At 41.6% G+C, this 27101-nt stretch overlaps 1 protein-coding gene across 2 annotated transcripts in view; it reads left to right on the top strand.

Moving 5' to 3' along the window:
• The first annotated feature begins 1779 nt into the window (after positions 1 to 1779).
• Positions 1780 to 27101, top strand: part of GRM8 (glutamate metabotropic receptor 8) — a 728319-nt gene continuing 702997 nt past the window's right edge. The window contains exons 1-2 of one of the 2 annotated variants that reach the window (XM_012789103.3): positions 1780 to 2071; positions 11514 to 12337. In XM_012789103.3, coding sequence (XP_012644557.2) covers positions 11828 to 12337 — 510 coding nt within the window. In that variant the 5' untranslated portion in view covers positions 1780 to 2071; positions 11514 to 11827. Of the gene's footprint in view, positions 2072 to 2435; positions 2740 to 11513; positions 12338 to 27101 lie in introns of those variants that run through there. The other variant, XM_012789100.3, reaches the window with a different exon arrangement.

Raw genomic sequence — 27101 nt, 5'->3', positions numbered from 1 at the left:
TTAGAGGTTCTTCCTCTTTCTACCTTTCCTGTTCCAGGCTGTACTGGCACTGGTCACTCCCTGCAGGGCTGCATCATACATTCACAGTAAACTGAGGTTTTCTATGCAGAAAAGTTTGTGGACTGAGAACCCAGCCCGTTTTACCTCTCTGAGTCTTCCTTTCTCTCTCCAGGTGGTTGTGGCCATAAAAAAAATTTACAATCAAAGAGCCTCTCAATACCGAAATGTGAGAAGGAAAGGCAGGAAATAGGAAGTAAAGCGAATGAAAGGGGAAGAAGTCCCTGGGCTAGAAACCAGTATATTTTTCTAAGTGACAAAGGTCAAGGGTAGGTTTATGAAACAAGCAATGAGACAGTTGACTCCTCACTTGAAACTTCACACACGAATGCCAGCCTTGGGAAAAGCCAACAACCTCAGGGAGGGATATGTACGGGGTTTTGAAGCCAAACAACTCTGATTTCTGGCTCTTGTACTTTCCAGCTGTGCCTCCAAGCCTCGGTTTCCTCCTTCATCTGTAGGGTAGAGTTTGATATGAACATTGAAGAAACCGGAGCAGAATAAGTAATAAATACAGGAATTAATGCAAGATACTTGTCAGGATTCTTAGGAAGTTGAAATTTGTTGTAGAGATGCCGCACAGGGGAAGAGGGCCTGCCTTTTTCGGGGTCTATACTCTCATTCTCCATCCTGACATCCCGGAGCCGCCCCTCTGCGGCAGCGCCGCTCCCTCCGGGGCTCACCCCGGCCCGGGCGCCGCCTGCAGTTGCGCGCGGCCGCCTCTAGATGGAACTTTCTCACCAACACACGGCCGGCCAGGCACCCGCTCGGGGCGCAGGGCTGCGCCGGGGCTCCCTCTTTCTCTTGCCCGGCGGGTGCGGGGTGCGGGTGCCTGGGCGGTAACTGGTGGAGAGGGCGCTGGACTGTGCACGTTTCTATCAGCTGGGTGAGAAGGGAATCCCGAGGTTTCCTCACAGAAACCGAGGAGCCACGCGGCGTAGCTCCTCAGGAGATTCCCGCCTAGCGTCCGCGGCTCCTTGAATCATCTCAATAAAATGACCGTCACCGTGACCACTTGCGCCCCCTGCTGCGCAGTGGGGCCGTATTGTGTGCAACCTTGAGCTCCCGGGGCTCTGGAGAAGGCATCACCCCCCTACCCTAGACGCGGGTGAGCAGGGAAGACAGTCGTCAGCGCCGCGGGGCAGGACAAATGGCGGAACCGCCGCGCGGCGTGAAGCAAACTTTGCAGGGGACCCGCGCGGCTTGCGGGCTCTACTTTGGGCATCCCTGGAAAGATAGCGTGTGGTGGGACACTTGTCATCTACCATGTGTTCTTCACGGCGACTCTTTTCGGAGCTGTGCTCATAAGGGGAGCTCCAGCTGGCGGGTACTAGCTGCCGTGCCCAGGTCGCGTCGTGCGGCGCCTTCCCCCGCCGGTCCCGGGCTCGCCAGGCAGTCGGAGCCGCTGGGCTCCCACACAGCCATATTCCTCCTAACCGCTCCGGATTCTTCCCACCCTTCCCACCCTTCTCCCCTCAGTCGTTGGGTCCTCCCTTTTTTGTTGGGGGCGGGGCGGGTGGGGGTGATTTTTAAAAATCAGAACTATTGACATTCCTGGTCTCGTCATCGCCTGAAGCTGAAGCACCGAGGGGGATCCGCCGCCCGCGTGTCCCTCTCCCTGCCCGCGCCAGGGCAGCTGGGTGACACCGAAATCCAGGGCCTCCCCTCGTTTGGGGGTCCTCCGCCCGCTTCCCGACGTGACTGGTCGGCGCGAAGCGATTGGCGATCCCGGGCGCGATCCCGGCCGCGGCTCCCCGCGCGGCGCGGGGTGAATGGCCGCGGGCGGAGGATCGGGAGGCGCCGGGCGCAGACCAATCGCGGCCGCCGGTGGGAGTATTTGTTATTCACATGGAGAGACTTGGCGCCGGCTCGGCCAGCTCAGCCCCCTCAGCCCCGAGACCAGCCACAAGTGCAGCCGCTGTGCTCGCCTCACGCGGCGGCGGCGGCGGCGGCGCTGACATGGAGCTGCGGGTCCCCCGCGGGTTTCCTCACCGCGCCCTCTGCGGGGAGCAGGGTAAGACTCGCCGCCGCGCAGCAGAAAGATAAGGGGAAAGCAAGTGTCGAATCACGGGATAAAAAGCCTCCAGTCCCCAAACTCCCTCCGAACGCCGTGCTTGGTGAAAAAGGAGAATTCCCCTTATTTTATTCCCCTTTCCATTTTATTCCCTAAAACCGTTCAGCGGACAGCCAGGTGCACCGTTCCTTCTCAGATCACTTTAGTGATTTGCTTTTCCAGGGCACAGGTAGACGGCCTTGCACACCCGGAGTCTGTGAGAGAACTGGCAGGCGGAGGTGACGGGGACGGGGGAAGAGGGAGAGTGGGCGCCAGGGGGCGAGGGGCTGGCCGGGCATTGCAGCTTGATTGGGTGTCTGTTGATTTTACGTTGCAAAGAACAAGGCAGCCACCCCTCTTGTCTGCCCATGATTACATTCCAGTGAAGAGGGTCAGAAAAGAGGGAGGCTTCGTTCGGAACTCGCAAGGCTTGGAGATGTGATCCCCCAAAAGTTTAGTCGGCGAATGGGAGACTGAGGGGTGACGGGAAGGGGGCAGGCGCGCCCAGGGTGCTCGGATGGGGCGTGAAGAGGCAGGATTTTAGAGCGCTGTGCCTCGGCTTGGCTGCCCCGGGTGACCTCCTGGACCTGCCCTGGCGGAATCCGGACTTGCCCCGCCGAGATGACGAGGTACCTTGGTTTTGCAAATGTAACGGGAGGGATTTCCTAAGTTAGCGGTTTCCGGCTTGAGTTGGGGTAACCCCCGCCCGTCCGAGCGTGGGGCGGATGGCTGTCTAACCAGGATCTAGGGAAGATGCGGGTCACCCGGGAAGCCGGGCGGTTTCGGGGTCCTGGATACCCGCATCTCCGCACGGCGCACTACCGCCTTGAGTTTGTGTTCTCCGAGTTAGCCCGGCGAGGTTGGGATTTCCGTGCCCCCCGCCTTCGTGGCTCTGTGGAAAACGCAGGAGTTCCCTGTCTTGTTGGGATGGGGGGTGGGAGGAGGAAAGGTCTCGGGGATCTTGTTTAAAAAGCAAAGGCAAACGCGCCCCGACAGCTCTTCAGCAGCTCCCGCAGCCAGCGTGGCCCCAGTTGCGGGCGCGGGCGCTCGGGCGGCAGGTGCGCCGGGGCGGAGGCGCTCGTGGCCTGGCGGCGCGCGGAGGCTGAACCCCGCGAGCGCCAGGGGACCCGGGCGGCGCCGAATGCCCCGGCGGCGCGGGAAAGGCACCAGGTTCTGCTCCCGCGGCCCTGGGCTGTACCCAGAGCCAGGCTTCAACAGCCCAAGGAACTCAGAAGAAAAAGGAAGATGCGGTGGGGAAGAGAGGACCCGGGCGGGGTGCGTGGCTGCTGTCTGAGGTAGAGATACAGATAGAGACAGAAAGAGAGACAGATACAGATACAGAGTTAGAGACCTCTCAGCCTCACCAAGCGCCAGCCCATCTGCTCAGCGGAAGAACTGGGAGATCCCTTGAGGTTCCTACAGTTGGTGATAATATGACAGAATCACCCCCCCCACACACACACACAACACCAAAATCAACAACAAAAAAATCCCGTCTGTCTGACACACTCCCTTGTTGCATATGAAATGCGGAGGGGCGTGAGAGCCACCCAATTGCGCAAAGCGGCACCCCCGCGCTTCCCTGAGGGATTTCTTCCCCCTTGGCCCAAATTGTGAAGCCTGGGGTCAGAGGGTGTCAGTGAGCTCAGGATGGCAGGGGTGAAAATAGACCCACTAGCTGGTTGCAGAAGCCCCAAACCCCTCAGTTTTCCAAGAAAGTCCCGCCACGGGAGGGAATGCCTGTTTGCCATTTGGGGGGTGATCCTTTCCCACAGACCTGACGGTGTGCGAGTCTCGCGAACACCCAAGAATACACTACGGTCTCCGCCACTACCGCGATTGAATACAAATCCTGCCAACTGACAGAACTAGAAAACCAGGTTGGTGGTGCAAATACTTACAAGAAAAATCATGAACGGGAGATATGCATTCCAATGATAGCTTTTGCTTGAAAGAGAAATAGAATAAGAGCCACCAGCAGGTAGATCTTGGATAAACAGCTTATTGCACTTGCCTGTAATTTCCATTTTCCTTTATGAAATTGTTTGTCAATAATTGCAAATGACTACAGAAACCACTTTAGTTTACCTTGGTCACTTGCTTGTGAATAATATCGTGAAAGATCTCTATAGGAGACAGAATCAGCAGCGTGAAATTCATTCTCTGGTTCTTGAAAATATGTGGTTTCATAATTTTGAAAAGAAAAGCCTTATCCATCAGGGAAAATGAACCAAAATTTTTTAAAATGTAGTTTTCCCATTTTAGAGTCAACTACAGGTTGTACCATGTCTAAGATAAAGAGATAATTTTTGTTTTTAAATAAGGGGATGTGGGGAGAAATAGGTGAGGGGAGGCTCTGTAGGAGATGATTTACCCAGAATAAAGAAAAAGATGTGAACATAGCTCCATACTGTTATTTAGGCTTAATTTGTTCTATCTGGTTTCTGCTAGCTAATTTTGCTCTATTATGGTCCCTTTGGAAGTTATGGCTGCTTGAATAGTTTCTAAAAACATCTAAATCCAAAAGAAATAGGAAAAGAAAAAGCTGAGTTCCAATTGAGTGCAGGAGAAAGTTAGATGTTTGGAGAGATGGGCTCTTTTCAAAGTTGGCTGGGCAGGTTGGAGCTGCTGTAGGGCTTGTTTAATTGGTATTTATGCAGCAAATAACTCGGCTGACATTCACATTGGCAATTGCGTGCTAATCTTTGTGTAAGAATGTTCCATTGTCTTCAGGGCATGAGACACAGAACACTACACACACGCTGGTGATAGCAATGATTTTTTTCCTTCCAAGTTTCTTTCCTACCATCTTTGCTGGGTAGTTAGAATGTCCAACATAAAGAGGACTTTGCCTTAGTCTGGGGAGTAGAGTTGCTCTGTCCCAGTGTCTTAAAAGAAGATGCTGCACAGATTTATCTCTTACTGGACCCACAGTAAAGACCTGGCCACATCTTTTGTGAAGTAGGCTGGCTTGCAAAGGTTCCAGAAACTTGTTAGTATCTTGTTATACCCTGGCTGGGCATCACCAGACTCACACATGTTGTTTGCTTAGTAGGGACAGTCACTTCATGTTGTTCCAGGAGAAATTGTGAGCAGAGAGCCAGCTGGATCATATTGTTTCCATTTCAAGAGGGGGTTTGCTCTCTGGTAGGAGTTGGAGTTTAGGCTTGGGCTTTCTTTCTCTCCCTTTTTCCTTCTTTCCTTTCCTCCTTTCCTTTTTTTTCTCCGAGAGGAGATGTTTTCTTTGATTTTCATTTTCTGCTTGGTGCTTTGACTAGTTGTGACGAACTCACCCACTGACTGGGAAGGAACTTGAGCATAATGTTCTCTCATCCCAGGATGTGCTTTGTAAGTGGTGGGCATTGCTGTTGGAGTGACCTGAGTGTCGCCATTGAGAGCCTCCTGACTCATAGCTCCCTACTGTGACATGTTGCATTACCAGTCTTAATCACTATTAATGGTGATATTTCTTTGGTAAAGAAATCATAGCTCTCTTAGGAATCATCCTGGAAATGCAGGCATTTTGGTTGGGGAATGACAGTAATGCATCTTCAGGTTTTGATACCTGCTAATGAATCCACTTACTCTCTGGGGAGGGCCAAAGTAGTGAGAGAACAAGGTCTTAAGGTTGTGACCTGGTAGGAAACATCTGCATCAGCCCTGAGGGAGGGAGGAGACCCAGCTCTGGGGAAGAGAGGGGATAGGGCTAGGCAGCAAGTGATCAGAAGCAGGAAGCTCTAGGAAAGGCCCAAGAGGAGTACGTGGTGGTTGTTGAGCATCTGTGTTGCCAGTTTCTTACATTTCTGGGTAGGGTTGTGCCTACAGCTAGAAATCCGCTGGCTATATATTGGCTGACTTGCCCAGTGGTAATGACCCAGTGGCAGAAGCCACTTATAACTAAGGAAGGTTTCCTATTGTCCTGTTTTCACTGCAGAAGAATATCTTGTCACCACTTCCTTCAGAATAGCCCTTTGGAGGCTCCAAGTGTCCGTGACCTTTAGTTTTCCAGGTCAGATATTGTACTTCCATTGCTTTTTCCTCTTGTGTTCTTCTTTCCAGTTTTTCTTCAAGCTTTGTGCTCTTGATATGGGCTCTTTTGGTTGATTCCTTGGACATATGACCATTGTTAAGGTCTGACTAGCCCTGAAGGTGATGGGAAGTGATTTTCTTAGATTTTCCAAGTGTAATACTCCAGTGAAATATTTTAGTTTTAGGACTGATTGTTAAACTAATAGTATCCCCTGTACATTCTTATAGCATTTGACAATTTATCAAGTACTTTAATATACATTATAATCATTTGACTTCACAACATAAGAGGAAGGTAGAAATCATTTTTCATTTTAGGAACAAAGAAACTGAAACCAGGTGAAGTGACTTGTCCAATGCCATACAGTAAGTACTGGGGGAGTCAGACTAATATCAGGGTCTACTAGGACCCCATGATGTCCCACTCATAGTTCACATTGTCACATCAGGGTTAGCTCGATATCCACCATGATCTCCTGCACCCAGGGAAAGAACCTAACAGTAGTCCTGCATGTTAGTCCTGGCCTGAGACTTTAGACACAGTCATATATCTTTCCATTTTTAGGTCTTCATATCCCAAATGGGGGCTGTGATATCAACTTCATAGGTGTATTTTAAGAAGGAAATGAAATAATGTGTGTGAGGCTCGAGGCATACTGGAGGCATTCAGTAAGTGCTAGTGTCACCTTCTTTCCTTCTTATTTTCTGACATATACTGTAAAAGTAGCTTCTCATTACTTTAAACATGGTCTTTTTCTGTAATAGGTGTATTATAGGAAAAATAAGGGTGCAAATTGAATTCTACCAAATCAGATTGTTTTTTAAATGTATGGGATTTAGCCATGTAAAAGAAACCTGTGGTGAATTCTTTTGTAATGCAAATAATCACTTTCACTTGTCTGTTTAGTGAGTTTAGCTTCTCCTATATCAGATTTTCTTAATATAGGACTTTCTTATGTAGAAGAGCTTTCATAACCTTCTCTCACTGATGGGAAAAAGTCACTCAGCTTGCAAACAAAATCAGTTACTGTGTTCAGTTGGCAAAGCCTTGCTCTGATGTTTGAGCATATCTCATATTCTCTTATTATTAAATAATAGAATCTCAGAACGAAAAGCTGGAAGATACCTTAGAGATCATATGGTCTATCTCACTTATTTCATAGATGAAATGGAAGCACACAGATGTGAAGGGACATGTTCAGTGTCACCAGCCAGTGACGGTTAGACAAGGATCCAATTACAGGCCTTTGTTATCAGGGAAGAAATCTGTGTCCCATCCCCACTCTGCCCCACCAAGAATCCACAGCCACGCACACATGTTGCAGAACTGGAGATGATACAGAAATAGGATGCATTTTCAAAAACAACAAAAAGAGTTGCAAGTGTGGGCAGTTTTATGAATTGATGACAATATTCAGCTTAACCTTTTTGTTAAGGAACTGAATGGAATGCACCATAAGAATGCTGCCTTGGCCTTTTTATGAGAAAAAAATTACAATTCTTGGCAAATGATATTCCTTAGCGAGGATTTAACCATATCATATCTTAATTTCACTTGCTAAGCACCAGAGGAAGGCATGACAGTAGGCCCTTGATAGACCTATGTGTTTAGGTGGGTGTGTTCCCACAGCATTAGGAAGCCTGATTTGAAGCAGAGGTGTTTGGATAAACTGCACTGGGTATGCTCAACCCCTTGAGAGATTCAGAAATCACGCTCTTGAAAATGCCCCTACATTGTCCCTTCCTAATTAGTACATTATTGTGCTTTGAGAACTAACCATTGAAGATGTACACATTTCTGGAAGATTTCAGTGGAGGAGCAGGGCCCTCCCCTTCACTGGCATGGCCACAGCATAGCCCTTGAAGCACTGGGGCTTTCTCTAAGGGCAGGACCCACTTTGGGACCTAAGGATTTTGGCAGCACTGTCACTCACTAGCTCAGGGCATAGGGCCATACTTGACCCCTCATAGTCTTCTTTTCTTATTTATATAACAGCTAATGATCGGTATATGAAAATTCATGGAGATACTATGTTAGGTATTTGAGACTTTGGTACAAAGAAGGCAGGTAGAAATAAAAAGAAGCAGAATTCTGGGCTCTGGCCCATGAAGAGGTGTCCTTACTACTAGCCTTTCAGGAAACAGCCAGGGCACCATTAGGAATCCACAGACTCAAGTTCTAGCCAGAGGGCCTGCTCCCAGGAGCTCCAGGTCTTCCAGACTGCCAACGGAAAGGCTAATGATATATGATGTATGGTGTGCTCAGGATGGGCTGGGAGAAAGTGTACAGGAAGGGCTCTGCGGTTCATGGCTAAGCTTCCCCACTAGGTTGCATGCCCCCCACCTCCCCTCCCTGCCGCAGGGCTCAGACATAGTTCAGGATGTCTGCTTCCCTGGGAAGTTGGTTTCTGGATTGCAGACTTCACACCTTGAAGAAGTCTATCAGCATAAGCAAGGTTTCTACCAAACCCCAGAGGAAGGTCAGTCTTAGAGAAAAGCTGTTAACACTTTAAATCAAACACAGAACACAAAGTAGAGGTATTTGGATATATAGCACAGAAAGATTATGATTTCTTTAAAACCTAGTGACTCAAACTAGGATAAATTTGGATTAGAGCACACAAGAATTGTATAAGGACACGATTAGGCAATTTAAGATTACACAGTGAAACCTAATTATGTAGTTTTCCACAAACTTTCAGTTATTTTTTTCCTTGGAATTTTAAGGGGAAACTAAACCTTTTAGCCATCAAGAGTCTGTGATTTTTATGACAATGTATCATATTTTGAAATAACTGCAATATTTAAATATTTTATAAGTAGCTCTGATTTTATTTTTAAAGTGACAAACAAAATTCAGTAAAAATCTCACTAACTGGGCAAATACAGACAACATTGCTCTGCTTTAGTAGAAAATGAATTACAGAGTAGGTCAGCAACAATAGCTCCTGTCTACTGAGCATTCACCCTATACCAGGTACTGTGCTTTCCCTGTATGCTATTGTGACAGGTTCTATCACCCCTTTACAGACAAGAAAATTCAAGCTTTGGAGAGGTTGCATGCAATTAATTCTATGTTGCAGAGGAGGAAACTCAAGCAAAAATTCATGTGAGCTGTTCAGGTTCAATAAATGAAACTGAAATAAAACCAAAACTGAGCCTCTCGTTTTCCATTTCAGTGCATTTATCCATTAAGCAAAACTGATTCTTGCCTCACTGCTATTCATCACCAAACCTTTCCTTAAATTAAAGCTCCAAACAGACCTATGAGATATCAAAGAGACTAAACATTATTGCAAACACCAGTTATTTCAAAGGCAACTCAATTTTATTACTTTCAGAACTCTACAAGTGGAGCCAGGTTAATGCCACATGAATAGATAGATGCTTTGTGATTAAAAGATGGACTGTTTGTATATTTGTCTATAATTAAAGACCATTTATTCTCTTACGTATTTTAAATACTTGGGAGGTAGCTTGGTGAATAAAGAAAGGTTGGTCTTTGGAGAACAATAGGTCGCATTCGTTCCCTGTTCGCCTTATTTACCCATTCATTCTGTGCTCTCTCAGAGTAAGGCTCAACCCAGCCATGTGGACTTAGTCTTAAATTCTCAACTAGTGATCGGAGTTAATGAGGTTTAACTATCATCTGATTGGTTTTCCTTGTGAAATTGTAAAACATAATCCTATCCTTAACGGGCCATTCATGTAATTTATGGTCTATCACTTAAATGGCTTCATCCAGAAAGTCAAGTTGACTTTCTAAATATTTCTGTCTGTGGAATTCCTGAGGTCAGGCTGTTGTTGAATCACAGATTTTCTGAGGGAGAAGCAGCTGTCAGGAGAATTGAGTGTGAGGTACTATCAGTTAAGTGGTGAGAAAAATCAGAAAAGGACTAAGTATTTTGGGACAGCATAGAGGAAATTCAAGGCTTAGTGTGTGCTAGGAGCAGGGAATACTTGTCATAGGCAGCATAGAACTCTCTCAGCAGTGTGGGCTATTGGCTGGCTAGGCCTCCAGCTGTACAATCAGACATATGGGATATTACTATGAGCTCCCTTTTCTAATCTGAAAGTGAAAAAGGTGCAGCTTTCTCTAAAGGTGTGTGGGCATATGTTCAGTTGTCCCCTAGAGAGGCCCCATCCTTTCTTTTGGGACAAGGAGGACAGAAAGAAAATTTTATGAATTGGAACTTAAACAAGTGAATGGAAAATACAACCAGATGTTAGTTGGCTAGGGGAGAAAAGATTTGTTCAAATTTCAGGTTTCAAACTCATATATAAATAGGTTAGAAATGAGCATTAGATTAACCATCCTGCCCAAGTAAATTGGTGTGTTAATTTTCTTAATTATATGTGAATTTCAAATCTCAGATTCCGTGTGTTAAGTAAATTTTCATTTTTAGTTAAACATCTTTGAAAGTCCTTTGAAAGAATCTTATGGAATTCTTTGAGGATGAAGGGCCTAGAAAAAACTTTTTCTATAGATTTGCCTGTAGACTTTTTCACTCCAGGTTATTTCTAGTCTTGATGAAATAGCTGTTTTCCCCACTGAGTTAGACAAAATTAAGAAGCTCTTCAATTGATCGCCAGCTCTGATTTGCTTCTAGTGAGTCTAGGATCAAGGCGTGTTTACTTCAGAACTGTAAGCATACCCATTGCTTCCACCCTGACAAATTAATTGGAAACCTTGACTATGGTGATAGGAATATCTTCACACATAACCCTCCCTACATGTTTAATTTTCGAGTCTTTGTTTTGTTACCAGAGAGGAATAAGATAATTTATATGAAATAGCTGACATTTTTTCATAAGCTGCAAAAGTTACACATTTTTGAATTCTTTGGGTGGATTTCTTTATTTTTTATTGTAATTGAATAATCACTTTTTCCCACTGGGAAAGCTGAGGTACCAAAAAATGTCATTAACAGATGACTGGCTTTTTGAATACATCACAGAAAATAACCTTTCATTATGACTTTGTTGATAAAATTTAAGTGCTAAATTCATATAGCTGTAAAAAATAAAAACAGATTTGAAAAGAAATAATGCCATAGTCCACAGGATTTTTACCCTCATGGAAATAGGATTTATTAAAATAAAATGATAAATAAAAATATTTTCTGGCTTGGGAGAACCAACCTAGTTTCTGATACTTTTCTGTTTCCCTTGCTCCAAAAGTGTCATCAATCTCCCTGTTTAGATGCAGTGCAACCAGGTGTTCAGAATCACTGGGGGACAAAAAGAATTACTTTCTTACTGAATAGGAGAAATTTTTTTTAAAAAGAGCTTGCTGTAAACAGGGCTTAAAAATCTGAAAAATGTAGACCCACTGAACTGAACCCTCCTTTTTTCCCCTCCTCCTGCCCCTCAGGAATAATTCTGCTACAAGGCTGACTTGAAGAACGTGAATTGTTGACCTCATCCCAACATTGGAACCTCAGATGTTATTCTAATTTTTGCACCATTCCAGTCAAGTTGACTTGATAAGGAAATAAAATTGAACCTTAGGGGTCTGATGGAAATTCACTGTGACGTTTAAATCAAGAAAACCTGCTGATGCCCACAGAGCCTTTCCCCCATGGGCCCTGATGGTAGCCTCCAGAAGGTGCAGTCTAAGGTGGTCCCCCTTCTTCTGTCTCAAGAATAAACTTCGGGTCTTGGATTGCAACACTACCTGTGGAGAAAATGGTATGCGAGGGAAAGAGGTCAGCCTCTTGCTCTTGTTTCTTCCTCTTGACCGCCAAGTTCTACTGGATCCTCACAATGATGCAAAGAACTCACAGCCAAGAGTATGCCCATTCCATACGGGTGGATGGGGACATCATTTTGGGGGGTCTCTTCCCTGTCCATGCAAAGGGCGAGAGAGGGGTGCCTTGTGGGGAGCTGAAGAAGGAAAAGGGGATCCACAGACTTGAGGCCATGCTTTATGCAATTGATCAGATTAACAAGGACCCTGATCTCCTTTCCAACATCACCCTGGGTGTTCGGATCCTCGACACGTGCTCCAGGGACACCTATGCTTTGGAGCAGTCTCTAACGTTTGTGCAGGCTTTAATAGAGAAAGATGCTTCTGATGTGAAGTGTGCTAATGGAGATCCACCCATTTTCACCAAGCCCGACAAGATTTCTGGCGTCATAGGTGCTGCAGCAAGCTCCGTGTCCATCATGGTTGCTAACATTTTAAGACTTTTTAAGGTAGGTAAAAGCATTGTCTTTCTGACCATTGTGAAAGGACAGTGAATCATTGTGAGTCCAACTGCAGGTTTAAGAAGAAAGTGAAGATGGGGAAGGTACTCATAGACCCTCTCAGTGTCACCAGGTTCCTCAAATAGGGCGTTCTGAGTCTGGATTTCTACATGAGTTGGTTTAGTTCTATTATTTACAGTTGATTGGATTAATTTTGACTGCTTTTTTTTTTCCACTGAGAGAAAGGTGATAAGTTCTGTGACATATTGGGTCCTTGCCATCTTGGGACAACCTCCTTATTAGACTTACTTTAAATCAAAGCAAGCATTTAAAAGAGCATAATGGGCTCTTAGCACATTTATCATACAAAACGTCTCCATGGTATTTGAACTGTAAGATACTTGATGAAACTTCTTTAAAGGTGGGATGCTCTGTTATGACAAAAATTCTTTCGTGAAGCAACAGTATTTATTACTTATGTGTAGATGGGAGTGACACTCTGGGAGATAAGATGGCCATAAAATTGTCAGGCTTATTATAACTACAATAGAGCAGAACCTTGTTAATTCAGACTGCTCTGATATAGACTTTGAATAATTTTATATAATTCTTATTGAGTTAAAAGTTCAAATTTAGCAGGATAAATGAAGACTTTTTGATTTAGGTTTCATGATCTATTACCTATACATTGCATTTATATATTGAATTAAATTGGCAATATGAAATCATATAGGCAAAAACACTTTGAAAAGTATAAATTAGCCATAAAAATAAAGTTACTGTAACTCATTATTTTCACTAACTTTCTCATTTTATTTATTAAATAACCGTTATGTAGTCTTTTATAATAGACATAATTTGTTTAATTGAAAATGCTTTTCACTCTGATTTCTTACTCAGTGGGACATGACTTTTCCAACTTAGTCTGAATTAATGAGCCTTTGTTTTATATTATGAAAAACTATTCCTATGCATATTAGATTTAAAAATATTAAAAGAATATGGAGAAATCCGACAGATGACAGATATTGTTACAAAAATGGACAAAGTGATGGAAACTTTACTCGAAAGATGAAAGGAATTGAATCAAAGGATTTCTGGTTTGGAAGATATCTTGTCCAGACTACTTGTCATACTATAATCCTCTCTTTAACCTCCCCTTGAATGGCTGTGCAGCCTTGGTATGAATTGCCTTAGTTTAGAGAAGAAAATGCTAAGAGGCAGCTTAATGGCTATTTTCAGATTGATGAAATTTTCTTAAATGAGAAGGATGCTGAGCAGAAGCTCTCTGTGTCTAAGGAGTACTGAAGAGGCACAAACAGGCTTCAGGGAGTGCTGGAGACATTTGAGCAGGACATTAGGAAGAGTCTCTTGGCAATGAGAAGGACACAGAATTAAAATAGGCATCAAAGTTGCTCTAATTTTCCATCTCTGGAAACCTTCAAGGAAAACTAGATAGTTATTAACAATTTCTCTTGGGTTAGCTGACTCCTTGCCTAGAGGCAAGATGCAGAACCAGATTTTCCAGGTTTCCTGCAATATATTAGGATCTAGGATTTCTCCTAGCAGTCCCAGCTCTGAGACACATGGCATTTTCTGCTCCGGGGTGGTGTCCAGCACAGAAACTTTCCCAGCTCCCCTCCCTGGTTTGAACTCCTTCCTCACCTGCTCCAAGGCATCTCTTTTCTGTTCTTAACTCAGTGGCTGTGGCTCAAAAGCACCTACTTTTAGAGAAGAGAAAAACTTTCATCAGGGTCTTTCCCCTTCCATTTCCCTCCACTTGTACACCAATTCTGGTTCCCATCAATCCCATTAACTCCTGTGAATCTTGTCTTTTTCCTGGAGTCTAGTGCCCAGCTGAAAGTGGGATTTGAGGAGTGGAGTGGAAGAGGTTTTCAAAGCTTGTTTACATTAATTTTTGTTCCTTATCTGTAAAATGAGGGTAGTGATAAGACTGTGTTAGGTTGTTGAGTGTATTTAATGAGAAAATGTAGGTGAAGTCTTCCATCCAGACTTGGCCGTGTCTTTTGGTTCCTCAGGCTGCTGAAGGCAAGAGGAGGGTTTTGTTTTATGCAGGCTGGACCTGGCTTCTCTCTGCTCTGCTCTTTCCCTTACTGGCCAATTCTTTTACTCTGTTGGGCAATCCTGGAGGGAGCTTATCTGACTGGGTGATAGAATTATTATTGACCCCTTGGGGAGAGTCCAATGCTCCAGGCCAACTCTTGAGATACTCCTGGCCAGCACATTCAGAGGCTGTTTTCCCTATTCTTGGCCAAAGTGCAGGGAATGGGTCAGTTTTAGCCGGGCGGAGGCACTAGTTATGGTAGATGTCATAACTAACATGATCAACACTGGCCCACACAGGGAGCACTTAGGATGTGAAAGCAAATCTATTTATTAACCAAATTACTGGACTTGAAAAATTCATCTTGTTCAAAAGTCAGTCAGTGAGAGGGTGTAGGTGCTCAGCCCATCTTTTGGCTGACCTGGAATGGTTTGGATGTGAATTAGATAATAGCAACTCATCATTGTTGTGCCACTTTAATTTCCTTTGGTGATTTATACTTGACCTTCAGCTAATACTCCACAGGGATATTAATTATGAAATAATGATGGTCACTCTTAGAATAGAAAATTGTCCACTTTATGTATGGATGACTTCTGTTTATACACATATGCTAGGACTGACATGAAATATTAGAAATATTAAAGGAATGCTAAGCAGTGGAAGCATTGGGGATTGGCATACAGTTCCATGTTGAGAAATAATAATTTTCCTAAGCCAGATGCTATGACTTGAGCAAAAATAAATTTTAGGATATCTTTATGGAGCAGGGGCTCCTGGAGGACAGTATAAGACACACAGAATCTAAAAAGATACACAGAAATCAATATTACCACTTATTCCCGGATTAATGGCATTAAAGCAGGTAGAACATCCCCATTGTGGAAAACATGCAAACAATTAATCTTGACCATAAGGGATATAAACCAGGTCTTAATTCATGAATTTATTTATTGCCCTGCTCAGCAATAAACATGAATTGGTGTTTTAAGAATGTGGCTGGAAAACAAAATAAAACAAAAAAACAAAACAATGAATGTGGCTGGAAACTGATTAAAATTTTATAGAAAATATTTGGGACAAAATTGAAAGTAATCTGCAAATGTCTCACTTCTCTTTTTTTGGAAAACTTTGGGAAGGCCATGTCTTTGCCTGCAGGCTCTGCCTGAACTAAACTGTGAAGGAGACAAAGTCTTACAGGCATCCTCATCTACTGCTTTCTCTAGGCTTGTGCATCCCATGGCAGCCTTTGCTGTCTTTGTATTCTTCAATGTTCTCCCAGTCAAAACTTGATACAGAGGATCTATGTATTATTAGTCATTTGCATGTTACTGTGTCTGTGTTTAAGTCAGAGGAGGATTTTATTTCCCACAGGATCACTAATGGTGAATGAAATGATTTATCTTTGTAAAGGAGATTGTGGCATCATGGGGGAGGTTCATTTAGCCTCTGCAGAGACTGTACCTCCTAGATGGCTACCTTGTCTGCCTGGAGTGCTGGGGGTCCTGCTCATCTGATCTATAGGGAAGTGGTGTCCTTTCTTTGTTTCTTTTATCAAAGCTCAGAAGCAAATGAAAACATTGTCCCCCCTCTAACTTCAGAGGAGGGTTGGACAAGGGGCTGGAGCTGGACACAGCCCTGGAGCAGAAAATGCTGTGTGGCCTTGACTCGTATGATACTGAATGCCCTGCTAGGCCAGTGGTGTTCAACCCCGATGTGAGGTGGAGTTCATGCTGTTCTTGCTTCATGGCCAAAGGAGTATGTGTTGGATTATCAAAACAACCCAGGAAACTTTTCAAGTGGCAGGATCCAGTGACTGAGGTGTTTTGGGAGTGTAACCAAGTTTGAGAGCCACAGAACAAGGTTTTCATGATCTGAACTTTCTAGAAGCACTACTGTGCCTTAACACACATACATACACAAGCACATACATGCATATACATGTCATATATCTGCTAACATGTGGCAGAGCAGTCACCTGAGTGATTCTTTGATCCTGTCGCATGTTAATGGCTTTAGACAACAGTAGTATCAATTAGGATAATGTGACATGTAACTGAAGAATAGCAAACCCAGGAAGGTCCCATCCTATACAAAGGTATAAAGGACACCTCAGGGGCTCCTGTATTGCAGAAAGCCCAGGAAAAAGAGGAGCCCAACTCTCAGCAGTTGTGTAGTTTGAAAAGAATTAAAATAGAAAGAGGGAGCCTTTTGGAAATGTTGACTGGGAAGCACATAGATTAACTTTGTGTTTTATGAAAAGCTCAATTTTTTCCCTTTTCTAGAACATTTCTACTCTTCTTTAAACTAGAGAAGATCTATTTCTCCCAAAACTAATCATATGTGTTACTTTAAGAAAAGATTGAACATTCTAAGTTAAAAATAGCACATTGATGCTGGAGGTAACTCGCATTAATGTCCGCAAAGATGCTTTGGGTTATAAGAAGACAGTGTCAGATGTAATTTCTCTCTTTTGTTTTTCTAGTTACACTTTACCTGGATTGTTGATTTTCTACTCTTGAAGGATAGGGGTTAGTCTATAGTGTATTCTTCCCAAATCAATCAAATGAGACTTTTAAATAGAAATCCATTTGTGGGTGGGCTAGATAATTTCTCCCCATGTGAAAGTGTGCTGGTTATAAATGGCTAAAATTGATCTTCATATGAAGTCAATGAAGTACAGAGAAGCACCCCATTTTCTTGGAAGTCTTTGCCTACCTATGCTGTGTTTACCAAGATATATTTTCTTCCAAGAGACTCTATCAACTATGGTAACCAATTCCATAAGGCCAAGCATTTTGCGAGTTATTTATTGCACACAATGGGCTTTATTAACTGTAAAACTATGAAAAGGTAAAGCTGCCATATCCAGGCTCATCAAGTTAGGTGGACAGATAAATGAGTCCAACCAATAAACTCAGCAGGAAGTAACATTTCATGTAAAATCTTATTTGGTGGCAAATAGATAATGAAAATTGAAAGATAGACTCCTTCAGTCAATCCTTTGGTACTGAAGGAAGCTCTAATTTAACTTTGAAAAGAGCCCACTCTCCTTAGATGAGAGATGATGGGTACTCTTTCTTACAGTGATCCAAAGCAGTGGTATTGGGGTAGAATGGCACTGCCCATGGTGAGCAGCACTTAAACTCACAGCCAGAGACATCTGTCAGAAATGCAAACTTGGTAATATCTCTCCCCTCTTCTTCTTCTTTTTTTAAAAATTTTTTATTTATATGCTTAGGGCCAGGCCCCTTGCCTCTCCCCTTCTTAAAACTCTTTTATGGCTACTGTTACTCCCAGGATGAAAGTCCACCTCTACTTTTGGAAGTCTTTTCTCACTTTCCTTGACTAGGTTAAGTTTCTTTGTTACATGTAACAAAGAAGCAGCCTGTACTTCTTCTTAGCATTTATCCAACTCTGTTGTAGTTATTTACTTGTCTGTATTCCCACTAGACCATAAGCAATGAGGGCAGGATCCATGTAAATCTAGTTTGTTGTTATATTCCCAGCACCTAGCATGGACCTGTCTGGGAACCCAACTGATGTTTGTTAAGTAATGAATGAATGAATGAATCATCTCTCGCTACTCCTTCCCTCATCCCAGTCTCAATATTGGAAATAATATGTGTTGGGTAGATAGGAAAAAACCAGAAGTTTTGTTTTACTTTTACCCTCTTTTAGAAAAAGGAACAGAAGGAAGGAGAAGGGGAGAAAGAAAGAAATATGGTATGTTTTAGGAGTTCCTATTTTCATGTGCTTTCTCATTTTCTTACAAATTCACATTTTCTCTAAACAGATTTTTATCATTAAAAATTTGCATTGTGTATTTCAAAATTGCTAATAAAGTAGATTTAAAATTTTTCCATCATGAAAAGTATGTGGTGATGGATTCCTTTTTTTTTTTTTTTTTTTTTTTTTTTTGCGACAGAGTCTCACTTTGTTGTCCAGGCTAGAGTGAGTGCCGTGGCGTCAGCCTAGCTCACAGCAACCTCAAACTCCTGGGCTTGAGTGATCCTTCTGCCTCAGCCTCCCGAGTAGCTGGGACTACAGGCATGAGCCACCATGCCCGGCTAATTTTTTATATATATATCAGTTGGCCAATTAATTTCTTTCTATTTATAGTAGAGACGGGGTCTCGCTCTTGCTCAGGCTGGTTTTGAACTCCTGACCTTGAGCAATCCGCCCGCCTCGGCCTCCCAAGAGCTAGGATTACAGGCGTGAGCCACAGCGCCCGGCCGGTGATGGATTTCTTAATTAGCCTTATTTAATCATCCCACATTGTAAATGTAAATCAAGACATCACATTGCACCTTGTAAATATATACAATTATTATTCATCAAAAGTAAAATTTAAAAAACTGAATAAGCAAAATACATAAGGACATTCTCAATTTGAAAGGCTTAAGCAGTAAATAAGTAAACAGAGTAAAATGAAGAGTCCACTTCCAAATACATGAATCTATTAATAAAATTACACATGATTTTATTAATAAATGTGTGTCTTACAACTTTCTTTTTCAATTAATAATATATCTGAGAGAGGTTTCCATGTTTGGTGATGTAGATCTACCTCAGTAATTCTCAACCTTGGCTGCATGTTAGTATTACTTCCATAGCTTTTAAAAAATACAGGTGCCCAAACCCTAACCAAGACAATGAAATTAGGGTAGACCCCTACACTGGTATGTTTTAAAAGATCACCAGGTGATTCTGATATTTGTCCAGGATTGAGAATTGCAAGACTTTATATTTTTAATGGCTGCTTGGTTTTTAATTATGTGGATAGACCAGAATTTATTTTACCAATCCCTGATAGGTTACTTCTCTTTGATTTCTTTTTTTAAATTTCAATATATTAAGGGAATATTAATGTTTTGTTACATGGATAGTTTTTATAATGCTTAAGTCAGGGCTTATACACTGCTGATGGGACTGCAAGTTAGTACAACCTCTATGGAAAACAGAATGGAGATTCCTCAAAGAACTAAAAGTAGACCTACCATTCTTTGATTTCTTAAAATCATTTCTCATTTGAAAAACAGTTGAAATAATGCTAGAGCCTCATCTAGACACTTTTAGCTCTAGAGTGAATTTTGGTGTTATAAAACCTTTTCTTGGACCAACAAAGGGGCTGAATTAGCGAATTATCAAAAGCATCTTGCTATCAGGTAGGCTCATGAGACATGGGCAGACATTACAGGCCATAGCTCTTCATAACATGTAGTAACTTAGAATGAGTGTCGTGTTCATGTGCTCAGGCTGTTAAAGGAGAATCGTGACTCTTGTTGGGTGGAGCAGATGTTAAACTTGGTGAATTTAAATTAAATCTTTCTTACTTTCCTTTTTCTCTAGCTTTAAATGGTCTAAAATCTTATAGTGAATACTGAAGACATCTTAAGAGCTTACTTAGTGATTTATGCCTATCTTTTGGTTGTTTTAAGTAATAAGGTGGTTTTAAAAGTTATGGGAAGTCTTTCCAAGAGAATCATTTATGATTGGATGCTATATATTTTTCTTTAAGAAGTTATCTGAAAATCTTTCTAGAGCAAGTCAGGGTATAGGTAAATAAATAAATAAATCTGCATAAGTACTGTGCTCTTTCCACTCATTCACCCTATAGATTGCAGTTTTTAAAATCTTATTTTATAGAATTTATTTTTTAGAGCAGTTTTAAGTTCACAGCACAATTAGAAATTACAGTGGTTTTAGTGTGAGTTTCTTTCTAGACTTTTCTGAAGTTCACTTTTTGCAACCAAAGGTTGCTCCCAGGAAGACTGAAGGCTGTCCTGTGGCTCCAGTCCAGGGGCTCTCTAACTGTAGTTTGCATGAAAATCACCCCAAGGGCTTGTTGAAACACAGATTGCTGAGCCCACTTTCAGAGTTTCTGATTCAGTAGGTCTGGGGTGGGGTCTGAGAATTGGCATTTCTAATGGTTCCCAGGTGATGCTGAGGTTGCTCTTTTGCAGACTACACTTTGAGAACCGCTGCTCCATACAAATTGCTTGCTGGCTGACTAAGGAAGTCAAAGTGCACAAAACAAAAATGAAATTTAACAGTGTTCTGTCTGGTAACAGCCTTTTTTCTTTTGACACATATCTGGTTGGATTTCTGTTCATATTGGTCATAATCACAGCAGCTGTTGTATGGATTTATTTTTAATTGTGTGCCCCTTTGAAAGTTGTGTTCCTTATTAAATAATGCAGAGCCCAGGAGTAATGATTAGCGTAATGGTCACTTGAACACGATTCCTAAAGTAGGGTAACCCAGAGTACCACTTTTACTCATTTCCACTACCTGAGACAGTACAGCAGACTGATTTAAGAAACTTAGACTGGAAGATACACATTAACTGGGAATTGAGAACAGTCAGAGACAAAGGAGGCTATGATTTGTCTCATCTACCAGCAGTTTGTCTTCAGAAACCATGACAGCTACCTCCTGATTTCCATTATGCAATGAGATTGCAAATAACATTCCACAGCAGTCTTAATCAATACAGGGTCACAAGAGGCCCTTCTTTCCCTACGATGGGGAGAGGGCCTATTTACCCATTTAATTGATGTAACATATTTTCTGGCGAGAGACAGAGATATCTCTTTTAGCTGTAATTGGGGACTTTTCCTATCCCCATGCACTCTTTAGAGTATAAAACTATACATGTAATCTATGCATATTTTAAATACATAAGGAATGCCAGTCTGGTGAGGTATAGGGGTCTAGACATAGCATTGTCCACAGCTACCTTTATCTGTTTCCAGAATGAGACCAGTCTTTGTGATACTTCATTAGGCCCAGCATGCTAATAGACATGTGTTCTCCATGTTGGCCATTAATCTCCCACCAAGACTCTTCTAGCCTCTATTTCTGAGCATAGGGAGATTGGTTTCTTTGGTATAATACAGCCCCAGACCTATTAGTCCCAGCTGCAGGGAAGTCATGGATATGTCTTTCTGTATCCTACTGCACAGAGCCACATGAAGCTCCCTTTGGAGCGTTTGGATGGTGACATATTCTTGCGCTAGCACCTTACCTTACCCTTGTTTCTCACATGGATTAAAAGTGAACTCTAGCTTTGATTAGTGCTTATACTATTTCGTGTACACAGTAAATCTAAGTATCTACATTGTGTGATTCTATTTATTAGAGTTCTCCAAATGATTTATCATCTCAGTTCTGGGGATGTTTGTGTTTATATTATTTAAAGAACAAATGCCATAGCATACTCTTGCAAATTTGGTAGGTATTTTTGACATAAAGATTTCATATTTGTCATCAGGAGCTGCCTATTCAAATTGTAAATTATTTTAATGTACTTATCTAGTGGTGTTGATACACTTGTTTTGAGTAAAACATTAATATAAATTATATGAAATAGGTTGGGCCCTGTCGTCAGACTGCCTAGGTTCAAATTCTGATATAATGCTTACTTATTAACTTTGTTACTTTAATCATGAGAATCTCTCTAAATCCTAGCTTTCTTATCTGTAAAAAATAGATAATAATAGTAACTCTTTTATAAGGTTTTTAATGAAAATCAATAAGATAAAGTGCATAGAGTACCAAGCAAAATCACTGGCCCATAGTAAGCACCATAAACGTTTATTACAATGAGGATAATGAGGAGGAAGATATTTATGTCCACCATCAGTAGGATATTCATTTTGATAGGTAACTCCCCTCTTATTTCTCAGCCATTCATAGTGACTTATCTTATTTTGTGAACAATGGCAGATTTAGTGTTAAAGATGTAGTCATTGGCTAAGAACCAGAAAAATATGATAGACTAAATAGGCTCTGGCAAAGGGCAAGGCTATCTAGTTTTCTGAAGGCCAAATTTGAGACCTGAGCCTCACTAGCCCCATGTTCTAGCCAACTGAGCTAAGACAGTAGTGTATTACTATCCTTTCCAAATCCATGTGTTAAGTGATGAGTCAGTTTTATTTGAAAAAATTGAAAACCAAGGAAAACACTGCATAATCCAAAGATAAGTTGTGCAAAATTTTAATATTGGTTTAGCACTCAAACAAAAGTGCCTTTAAGATTCAGTTTTGAAAAAACAAACAAGCAAATAAACAAACAAAAAACAAACCAAACTAATTCTGGCTCATCTAGACCCCAGGTTTGATGGTGGAGTTGTGCTTGAAGGTGAGGAGCTGCCTAATTCCAGGGGTGGATGGAAACCGTTAAGCTGTCCTTTGGGTTGGAATTCCCTTTCTTTCCATGATTAGTATAATGACCCAATGACAGAAAAACGGGTCCACTTTGAAGAATGTTGCCTTTTGTTGAGGGAATAATTTTTTTTTTCCTCCCAGGGATAGTCTGCATGACACTAATTCCTATCATCTCTGATACAAATGTCAGAAATGAAAGCATGGAAAGAATTCAGAAATACTTTCTCTAGAAGCCACATTCATTTTAAGGACAATCAGAAAAACAGTGGAACTAAATGTATTAAATTTTGACTGGCACTCTGACCTATCTTGCTCTACCTGTTTAAAATGAGAATAATTCAGACAAACATATCAATTATACCCCAGTAAATTTTCACTTTAATCAAATGTGGATAATTTACTCAAATGTGAAAAGACTTCACAGGGAAATATAAATTATATTAATGCAATGCAGAGTTATGTGGTCTAGTTAGGAAGGGCCTGTATAAGACAGAATCCTATCACAGCAATGCGAGATATGTTGACTAATGCCTGGTATAGCTCTCTAAACTCAGTGCTAAATCTCTTTTTTTTCTATCAAGAGAAGTAGAATATGGTAAAGAGATGCTAGCATTTTATCTACCTATTCTCCTTCTTTAACTTAGTGGGTGAAACAGGTAAGCTGGTGATATTGAATCAACCCACCAACAGTTATTTATTCAGCATCTAGAGGATAATATGAAAGAAGTAGAAGATCTTAAGCTGTCATGTTGTTTATTAATAGTTGATGGGAAATCACTAACACTATAAAATAACCACTGAGCAACATAAAATGATGTAATAAGGGGTATAGCATGGTCCTGGGGTTCAGAGGAAAGGCTAATTTCATCTGAGGAAGCTGTAGTTATCAGAGTTATCAGTCAAGGTTATCTTAGCTTGAGCTGCTATAACAGAATAGCATAGACTGGGTGGCTTACACAATGACTATTTCTCACAATTCTGGAGGCTGGAAATCCGAGATCAGGGTACAAGCATGGGTGTGCTTGGGTTCTTGGTGAAGGCTCTCTTACTGGTTTACAGATGGCTATATCCATGTTGTATCCTCACATGGTGGAGAAAGAGACCAAAAAAATCTCTCTCCTATCTCTTCTCATAAGGGTACTGATCCATTCAAGAGGGCTCTACCATCATGAGCTAATCACCTCCCAGAGACCCCTTCTCCTAATGCCCCACACATTGGGGATTAGGATTTCAACATATGAATTTTGGTGGGACACAAACATTCATTCCATAGCAAAAGGCCTTGTGCAATGATGTGGGATTGGGCTGGGTTTAGAGGGCTGGGAAGGAATGTACAAACTGAGAGGCCAGGAGAGGAGGAAGGACCTTCTAAGCCTGGGAATCCCATGAACCTTTGACCTGATGCCAGGTCACATTCAGCTATGAGGGGTTGGAAGTAAGTGGAAACCTCTTTCCCTTCTCACAGCATCTCTCTGGTATGACAAAACTTGAAAGGATTCCTTTAGGAGTCTCCTAGGAGGATTCAAAATGGGGACGGTTGGAGCACTATGTCCCATTGAGCACAAAACTGGGGGCTTCAGTTAAAATCCAAGCCAGTGAGCACAGAGCAACTGGAGGGTGTCATGCTGTGCCCTCTGAATCAGGGTTGGAGGAAGAGGTAAAGAGGGTAAATTGTTTGGGGATTTAAAGAAGCAGCTATCAAACCTAGGAGAAGCCCTCTTCCTCATCTCTCCCCATCCTTTGTATTCTGGAAATCCACATAACTTAAAAAGTTTTGCTTTATTTTTCATTTGCCACATGCATATCTTTACTGTTTATATTATTAAAAGTAGAAACACAGTTGCTGAAGGAGAAATTAAATGCATTACCAGTGAATTGATTTTATTTGTCTCATTCCAATAAGAAAAGCCACCATCCTTGAAGGGCTCACAGTTTCCTCTCTTTGTTTTTCTTTTTAGCCCCTTGAGTAAACTTGAAGTAATCATATCTGTACTTTCTGTTTCACAATGTGGTCATAGATCTCAGCAAGGTAAAAAATTGGAGAATTGGCAATATTCTAAGTGTAAGGGGTATTGAGTGACTTGGAAATAAGTTCTGTATTGAAAATGGCATAAATGATTGTTTTTTCTTATGCTGCAGTGCTTTTTCTTGTAATTTCTACCCTCATAACCCCACCTATTTTAAGTAGGAACCCCACCTATTTTAAGTAGGAACTCAATATGAGATGCTTTGTTGTCTTTGAAAACACTGGGAAGAATTTTAAATTCGTGGATATTTTTTCCTTTACCCGAGAAAAGAAGATACTGGAAATTTCATTTTTTAGTTTGGATTCCTTTATTTCATTCATATATTCATGCAGCTCAAGCATCCAGTGAGTTTTGCTGGTGTATAAATTAATATTTACAAGTAAAACCTTGCTGAAAATAAAATAGATTAAGTGGAGAATATTTTTCCCACAGCTTCCTTCTCTAAAGAAAATGAAATAACCCAGCACCACTCCTTTACTGAATGCCCCATCTGTCAGCTCTATGCTGATCTGAGCCAACGTGCGCTTGGGAGTGTTAGGGACCAAGGGTCCACCTCTGAGGCAAGGCAGGTTTAGCACGTTTTGGGAACATTGGGATTTTTAAATTTAGACTTCCGGTTACCCTTAAATATTTCTCAGAATTATGGGGAATTAAAATGAAAACCTGTATTTTTGGACTGTAATTACAATAAAATTTCAGACTACACTGATCTATATTATGCATAGCACAAGACAAACTTTTTCAGATATTAAATCAGTGATCTAAAATATCATAGTAGTACAGGATTGATGAATAAATATTATTTTAACATGTTATTTTTAAAAATTTCTTATGTTTAAACTAATAGCATTAACATTTCATTTTAGTAAAGTGGTACAAGCTTAGGTTTTGAAGTAAAATGTCTATGTGATGAGAATTACCCCCCCTCCCCAATCGATGCCCATTTAGAAAATGGTTCTTAAGAAGGATAAATAGACAGTTTTGCATTTTACTTTGTTTTAAACAACTCAGAATGAAGTTCAGTCGTGGAACTCCATGGTTTTCAAACAGAATGGATAATACCCATTTTGATCCATGGACATTTGGAGATTTTAAAGATGTTTTAGGAAGTTTGGTACATAGTAGGTTTTTTTTAAGTGATCATTTTTCCTAGTTCTCTAGATACTTGGAATCATGAAATCTTTAGTTGACAGGAATTTTTGAGGTCTTCTATTATGGCCTTTCATTCAAAACACAATCTATTCAAGTAAGACCATTGATAGATAGTGATTCAATGCCGTCCTTTATTCCTCTTATTTGTGTTAAACATTATCTTTCTGCCCAGTCCTCCTGTCTTCTGATGTGTTTCTTCTGATGTCTTTTGATAAGACATTCCTTAGATTTTTGAAGACCCCTGTTGTTCCTGAGTCTTGAGTTCTCCACGTTAAACATCACCTGCTCCTAATAGAAGTAGTATTAAGAGCTAATGTTTATTGGCAGCTTCCTACATGGCAGATACTATGCTAAGCACATAATATGCCTGATCTTATTTGATCCTTACTGCAATATGGTCAGATAAGTATGGTTTTCAGATGAGGAAATGAGGCTTATCTAAGGTTACCCAGAAAGTAAGTGGCCAGGTGGTATTCAAATCCAGGTCTGATAGACGCAAAAGTCCATGCTTTCAACCATTACTTTGTATTGCCTTCTAGACAGTGTATTTTCAGATATTTTCTGTATTGCTTCCTTTCTCTCCTGCTGTTAGTTTAACCATATTCCAAGTTAAAATAATTTTTCCTTGCCATTCTAAAAGATTGCCTTTGAGCAGGAAAATGAAACCCTTAACAGAGAGGACTTCAGTTCTGTAAGCCTCATACTCTCAGTGTGTAGGTGGCCAGAATGGCACATCCATGGTGGTCAGTGGCCTCTATACAAGGATAGAATCTGAATTCCTGTGACCCTATGTACCTTCCTTGCTGCTGGAATGGCTACACGGCAGAAATGTTGGGAAACTTATGCTCCTTTAGCAGCATTCATGGGAGCTTCCTATTGTTCCAGATATTTTATGAAGAGGACACTGGATGGGAAGAGTTTGTATTATTACAGATGTTCATAGCAGTTTATGTATCAGGAAGTTTTTCATGGAAGGACAAATATATCCAAAATTGTTTTTTGAAGTTGATGGCAGGATGTGGTGAATTACTTGGACTTCAGGGAAACACTGGAAACATCAAAATAAGTACATGTAGTTTGCGCCTACTCCTTTCCCAAACTAAAACATGACCCTGTGACAGCATTTCCTCATCATGTGGGATCCAGTTCTAGATAAAATAGTGAGATGATAAAATGAACATGTTTGTATTAAGGTTTCTTTCATTTACTTCTCGCTTCCATTAGAGTCTAGTCTAGAATGGGTGGATATATTGGGACCAGGGTTTGTATGATATTGTCAATGTCAGAAAAACAGATCATTCATTTTCACATATGTGGGGAGAAACCAGAGTTCTAACCTTATTTCCTGTGTCTTGGGA

This window comes from Microcebus murinus, chromosome 9 (genome assembly GCF_040939455.1).
Source record: "Microcebus murinus isolate Inina chromosome 9, M.murinus_Inina_mat1.0, whole genome shotgun sequence".
In the NCBI taxonomy this organism is placed as follows: domain Eukaryota; kingdom Metazoa; phylum Chordata; class Mammalia; order Primates; family Cheirogaleidae; genus Microcebus; species Microcebus murinus.
The sequence above is the reverse complement of the archived record's forward strand: the minus strand, read 5'-3'. Positions and strand labels throughout refer to the sequence as shown.